This window comes from Xiphias gladius, chromosome 18 (genome assembly GCF_016859285.1).
Source record: "Xiphias gladius isolate SHS-SW01 ecotype Sanya breed wild chromosome 18, ASM1685928v1, whole genome shotgun sequence".
Lineage (NCBI taxonomy): Eukaryota > Metazoa > Chordata > Actinopteri > Istiophoriformes > Xiphiidae > Xiphias > Xiphias gladius.
In genome coordinates this window covers 22,305,054-22,312,024 of record NC_053417.1, presented here as the reverse complement: position 1 = coordinate 22,312,024, position 6,971 = coordinate 22,305,054, and the positions used below count along the sequence as shown (strand labels likewise).

The window sequence follows — 6,971 nt, the reverse complement described above, 5'->3', positions numbered from 1 at the left end:
TTCTCAGAAATCCCGTTGACAGGTTTTTTTTTTATGTATGTTTTAGCTTGCTCGGATGCACTCTGTCTTTGCACGTGGGCTGTTTTCCTCACATATAAATTGACCTGTGGCAATGAACAGGGGCTTACAGTAAGTGGTGAAAAATGTGAGCTGCTGTAGGAGGATGCATATAGCAGGTCAGCCCACTGTCAAAACACGGGAAAACGGTGCACACCGGCAGCTCAAACAGCTTTATTAGTTGATGTACAGTATGTCCTGGGCTCTGAGGCCTGTTTTCCGCCTATTTGATGGCCAAAAACCGGCGCCATATTCAAAGGACCTTACAGCTCAGCCTATAGAACAAGTTGACCTACACTAGGATGAGGGTCAAAGTCAACATTCAGTACCGTTTATGGCAAATATTTGCTCAGCAAATTTAAATACCAGTTTGGTGGCTGTAATTATGCCACCGGGGCAACTATTAGGTTTATGTCCCTTCACGCATCAATTAACACCTCAGACATGTGGAAATCCAAAGACACAATGGGCCTACTGCTGAACCAGATTATTGGTGTGCGTTTCACATGCGATGTTCATTCCTGCTCGGGAGTGACGCGGGTGCTCCTGAAATATTCATTGCTGCCTTTACTCTTACGCAGCTGGTAATTTTCCAAAAGAAACAGGCACAGGAGCCTCTTTTAAAGTCCCCAAATAACATTGAATTCTGTTGCACAAATGTCCTCATAGGTATTCCTGTATGTCCTCACAGTCCACGGTAAATGCTGGAGCCCGTCGGCAGAGCGAGGCCCACCCCCACACTGGTCTTGGATTTTTTGACATCAGACATGAATAAGTATCTCATTAAGATCCCCCAAAACCATCTGTCCGGTGAGTCTCCTCCTTACAGGAAAATGCTGTTGTAAACAAAAGAATAGGATTCCCTCATTACCCTCCTTAGCCTCATTAGGAATTCAATTAATTCTCTCGTCAATGGCAAGCTGAACTGTTGTACGTCTGAGACAGTGTTTTCATCAGATCCGGCAACGTAAACATTTACAGTACATTTCACAACACGAGCTTCAAGTCAGCAAGAATGTATGTACATGATTGATGCGATTTTCCATCTGCACGTTTTATTTCATTTTTTATTTTAACTCCTCTATATCGATGCAGACATGTTCATGAACTTTTGCGAGATCCACAGTCCACAGTTGTTAGAAAGGAATATTAAAACACAGAAAGTACCCCCAAGCCCTCATCAGTTTTAAAATCCTTTTTGCATAATTAAAAATGCAATGTCTGGCTATTTCATAACTACCGTAGTAACCCATGCAATTTGGGAATATGTATTTGTATTTTTATGCATAACTGACTGTGCGTGCAATTTTCCTTCAGTCTCCATTTAAGCATGGTCAAATGTTGGTTGGCAGATGCATTATGCAAATACACCCACACAACACATCACCATAATAGAAACTGAAAGAGCTGAGCAACAACATAAAGCTGGAAATAACTCTATCTGTGATCTCATACAGACAAACTTAGAGTAAGAGTGCTGCAAACGTTGGGTACATACCGTAGATTATAAAAAACATTTTGACCAGTAAATGGAAAAGTCTCCCTTTCGGCAGACATTGTGTGATAAGGGTCAAAAAAAAAATTTCAATTATTTTACCACAACAGTTTTTACTTTTTAGTAGTGAGATTATGTAGCCTCATTTCTGAAAGGACATTTCACTGGGCAATGATGCCAATCAGATTTGTATGAAGATGTCTGGTATTGGAAATACACATTTTCAGTTACTAAGCTCATGAGTTCTCATATTACAACTAAGTTTTGTAAGATCAAGAATAAGAATTTCTGGTCTAATATTCCTCCAATAATACACACACAAGGCCCTCAAAAGCCCCAGGTTTACTCCATTGCATTTGGGTCTACATTTGATTAATCACAAATTTGTTGCAATTGTTGACAATTTGTTGATTTGAATATCAACTGTGTCTATGAAATGCTGTGCAAATGGTGTGCTTTGCCCTCTGCGTCAAAATCGAGTTTTAAGACATGAATTCCTAATAATAATGAACCACGGTCATTATTAATAGGTCTGACAATTATTTTCTTTAATAATCCATTGACTGTTTAGTGTAAAATGTCAGAAAATAGTGAAAAATATCCTCATTATTCCTTGAAGCCCAAGTTAAAATATTCTAATTACTTTTGTCGTTAGACCAACAGTCAACAACCCCAAATATGTTGAGTTTACTATCATAGAAAAAATGTAAAAACTAGCAAATAATCGCATTTCAGAAGCCAAGTACCAGTGAATTTTTGGCATTTTTTATTAAAAAAACAATTCATTTATTATCAAAATCGATTGTCAGACCTAATCGATTAATCAGCTAATCATTTCTGCTACACTGTACGCGTCGGTTTCCGGGGGCCTGGGAAAATAATGAAACTTCTGTGTATCGTGAGGTCAGTACGGGCCCGGCAACAAATTTTTGCCCTCCAGGAAATCAATCTGTCCATGTACTGAGTAATATACTGTGCATCATTATTTTAGCTTACACTGGCAAATTTAAATGTGCATTGTACAAAGGAAAATAAGGTCACTGACCATACTGTATCTCAATATCCCCAAGAGAAACACAATGAAGAGGAGCATAAGACCCTAGTATAATCCTTCAAGTAGGAGAGGTCCATTCATTTTCTACTGTGGCAATGAGTGTGTTATAATGGGTACAGACCAGTGGGCCTGTCGCCTGACCACGTTCCAGTTTTCTTTGCAGGACAAATGAAATGATCAGTCAATGACAACATGTCAACAAAAGCCTTCACTAGTGTCCTGGAACTACCGGACGCAGTTGGCTCATGTACTAGGATCTTTTTTTTGACTCCAGCATACAGGAAGTGCTCTGTGGGAAAAACAGCCACAGGCCCCCTGCTGGCATCCGTCTCCCATGAACTGAGCTGTGAGCGAACACACAGGTACAGAGGACCGTCTGTTCACACCTGAGCAGAAACGCTTTTCTGCTGTTGCCGGCCTACATCTCGGTTCATGCTCTTTGTTATTAGCCAGCAGTGTTTGCACTGTCTGTCAGCGCTTATTAAATCCGCACAACACTGTGTAAACGACGGCGTGTGAGCCATTGTAATTATGTCCACGTGTTCAGTTATCTCAGGGCACGTGGCCAGTATGAAACTGGACATTTGCCGTCATTCATTCGTGGGCTGCAGTCTTCATGCATGAATTATGGGCGCCGTGCGCATGAGCAGGCTGATCAGTGACCAGGTCTACAACCAAACCTTTCAAAGGTGTGTAGTCCCCCTGCTCAGAAAACGATACTGTGTCAGTCAAGCACCGATGTAATTCTAGATTAATTTTACCCCAGTACACACACAAGAAAAAAAAAATCCGGTCCAAAAAAATCATCAATTTGTTAAAAAAGTGGTGTTTTTTTTTTTTTTTTACTATGGGGTGTGTGTAAAAAAAATATATGTTTTTTTTTTTTATTACACCAGCCACAGCGAGTTTTTACTGTAAATTGGTTGGTTGAGGTGGAGCTAATTATAACTAATTTTACATACTGCACTTCAGTCTCTGAATGCATCATTTCAAAGGTTGATCAGATCTTTTTTGGGTATAAGTGCAGCCTTCAAAGCAACTACTAGGTATTGCTGTCAAATGAAATATGGTGAAGTAAAAAGTAGAATATTTCCCTCCAAAAAGTAGTAAAGTAGATGTCTTATGTAGCATAAAACGGAAATAGTCAAGTAAAAGTATCTCGAAATTGTTCTTACGTACAGTAATTGAGTAAATATTTTTGCTTCGCTGCTATATTGACCCAAATTTTTTCAAATTTGAACCAGTGGTTTGTTTGTTTTTTGTGTATGTATCCAGATTTATTTCTACTTTTTTGAAATTTTCGTTAGTTGTTGTGTTGTGGTGAAATCAGGATGATATTTTTGTCGGTTTCTAACCAAATTGTGCTTCAAAGACACAACAGTGTGAATATTGTATCGCCAGCATCAAATATTTATATGCTATAACCACTTGAGGAATGAAAAAGGGCATTGTAGTCTAGAAAAACTGTGGGGGCCTCCCTCAGCTGGAGCCCCTGTGCAATCGGTGCCCCCATTCACCCCCCAGCACCCAGAATAATATGCCTTGTCTCGTCTATTGTGCGTCTGACTCTGTCCTCTTTGACTGAACGTGAAGCCCCTCCAGCTCCTGCATCACGTCTCCTGATCTGACAGCAACCGAGTTTGCTTTTCACGTGTGTCTGAGCCACTGTGACAGGGAAAATGTCCTGTGCAGATATTGGTGATCTTTGAAATGAAAAAAAAAAACAGGGTTCTGTTTGCTTCCAGCTATGTCTGTTTTAAATGATCATCGTGTCATTTAAAGCCTTATTTATGATTTTTAAGCCCGTGTGCTTTCCAGCACGAGCACATTTGCATGATGTTTGCATCTGTAAAACGCAAACTCAAACCAGTTCACCAGGATGAGGCAAATGCAAATATTGAACTTGAATTTCCCTGCTGTAATAGAAAGCGCCCCCCTGCGGGGGCCCCTCCGCACTGGCTTTTGTAGCTCTGTACTGCCCCCAAGTGGAAGGTAGGTAGTCCGACCGGGTAGAGCAAACTTGGCGAGAGCGCGGGGCCGAGGAGACGAGCAGCAAAGTCAGGTCAGTCCGTCTGCACAGGAAACGGAGGACAACAGACATGAGGGTCGACAGAGTCGCCAGGTTTGTTGGGATCTGGGCGCGATGCCTGCGCGACCTCGCAGAATTCCCGGCCGAGCTGCCGAGGCAGTGGGACGACCGCAAGGTTCGGGCTGCGAATGACTGAGGTTGCAACGATCGCCGCTCGGGTGCGATTGTGAGATCGATTCCGTGGCGTCTCGGGGCAGAAAAAACCGCACGCGAATCACTTGTGCGGGCGCAGTGCTCGCACGACCGGCCAGGCGACCGCGTAAATCCTTCACAGAGATGCACGTGTGGACATGCTTTTCCATTACTGAGCGTGAAATCATTAGAAGCTGATTCATACTTTCCGGTAGCTTGCGGTCTCGTCGGCGTCGCTTCACGTGCACTATTCACGCTGGAAATTCAATGTCATAATAATCAACCATCCATTGATTTTGTCCTCTCACGCAATAGTAATTGTGCTTTCCCGAACTTAGACAGCTTGTCTCAGAAGCTGCATTTTTTCCCCTTTAAATCCTAGGGGATATTAAGATAGCAAGTTTACATGCTGATATATATATAATATATATATATATAATATATATATATATAATATATATATAGTGTTTTGGTGAGGTGCAATTTAAGTTTACTGGCTCTTAAGATAATAGAGCCTTAAGACTGCAGGTCGCAGATTAGCATCCATTTGAAAACACGGCACCGGTGTGTGTGTGTGCACACATCTGTTTGACAACAAATGAATTGTAATCGTAACCACTCAGTTTGATTGAAGGAAATGAAACTTATTGAGGCTAGAATTTCACTGTGCGCAAACAAGGACTGTAACCCCTAAACCCCCCCCCCTCCCGAGGATGTTGCAACCAATGAGAACCACGCTGACATTGGCAGCCGAGGTGCACCCTGGTAGCGGTAGTTCGCGCGCCGCTTGCAGCCGGCCAGCCGCGCCGTGCCCGCCGCAGTGGAGGACTACAGAGCTCTGGGTCCCGGACAGAGGCGGCTCGCGTTGACAGTGGTCGGCAGGGAGCGAAGTACGGCGGCACAAATACCGTCTGTCTGTTTTGGGGTTTTTTTTTTTGTTTTTTTTGTTTGGGTTTTTTTTTTTAAAGAGGTTTAACATTTCCAGAAGTTGACACCTGCAAGCATGCAGTCCGAATCGGGAATCGTTCCCGACTTCGAGGTTGGAGAGGAGTTTCAGGAGGAACCCAAAACGTATTACGAACTGAAGAGCCAACCCTTGAAAAACAGGTCAGTTCTTTGGCCGCGGTCAGTTATTTCCCACGCTGCAGCGGTTTTGGTGTCGAGGTGCTAATTAGGCTGCAGACTTTTTTTTTTTTTTTTGAGTGTTGTCCAGGGTCCGTGCATGTGTTGGGGGCTCCTCCGGTGATGTTTCCTGGAGCCGGTCCCGGCGCCGAGCCCCGGACCGGGGGATTCAGCCTGTCTCTCGCTCCTTATGGTTATCCCGCTGGCACGAAGTTATGCAACACTTGGGTGTTGTCTTGTCAACATCCACTTCAAATATTAGCTCGCAGAGGAGCAGACCAGTCGGGGTTTGGTGAGATGCTGCTCAGCCCGACTCGTGATGACGGCTGATGAACATGTTCAAGCAAATGGGCTGGATTTTTGTTTGGATTCTCCTCAGAAATATTTTTTTTTTTTATAGGCGATTACAACAGTAACTGCTGTGATTTGTCAGATAGTGGTGCGTTAGTATTTGAGTTGGGCCAGTTCAGGTCGAAAACCTAAGGTCAGCCTGAAAGGGTAAACGACGCAGATGCTTCTTGTAGTGGAGGGAGTGGAGCTGCTTTGCAATTCAGGGCAAAAAAAAAAAAAAAAGTTGACAGTTAAAATTCACCGACTGGAGGCTGCGTACACCAGTAGAGCAGATCAGCACCTGAAGGAGAGCTCAAGCAGTTTGAACAGACCAAATCTGGTTTTGGACCAAGTCTGGGTCTGTCTTTCTGTAAATTATACGGGGGGGGGTTGGCAAACGGCAGCGACCTTCTGCGTGTAGCTGTTGAGAGAAAGTGCTCTGAAATCCAAACAAAGCCAAAATGTTTTCACAGAATAAATGTAGCAACAATTGATAGCTCCTCTGGCGTCTCAGGACCAGGACACAACACACAAACACTCTGCAGTGCAGACTTATTAGAAAGCTATTTTCAGCTCTAGCACATTGAGGCCTGTCCAAACAATCGACATTGAGCTGAGTCAGGTCTATGTGGTCTGATTTGACCTTTCACCCTTTTTCTGGAAGTGCTGCACAGTGACTGTGTTTGTCTGGT

At 43.2% G+C, this 6,971-nt stretch overlaps 1 protein-coding gene across 3 annotated transcripts in view; it reads left to right on the top strand.

The window, feature by feature from the left end:
- The first annotated feature begins 4,613 nt into the window (after window positions 1-4,613).
- Window positions 4,614-6,971, top strand: part of mitfb (melanocyte inducing transcription factor b) — a 30,068-nt gene continuing 27,710 nt past the window's right edge. For 2 of the 3 annotated variants that reach the window (XM_040152534.1, XM_040152533.1), the window contains exon 1: window positions 5,816-5,934. In XM_040152534.1, the coding sequence (XP_040008468.1) occupies window positions 5,831-5,934 (104 nt within the window). In that variant the 5' untranslated portion in view covers window positions 5,816-5,830. Of the gene's footprint in view, window positions 4,729-5,815; window positions 5,935-6,971 lie in introns of those variants that run through there. The other variant, XM_040152536.1, reaches the window with a different exon arrangement.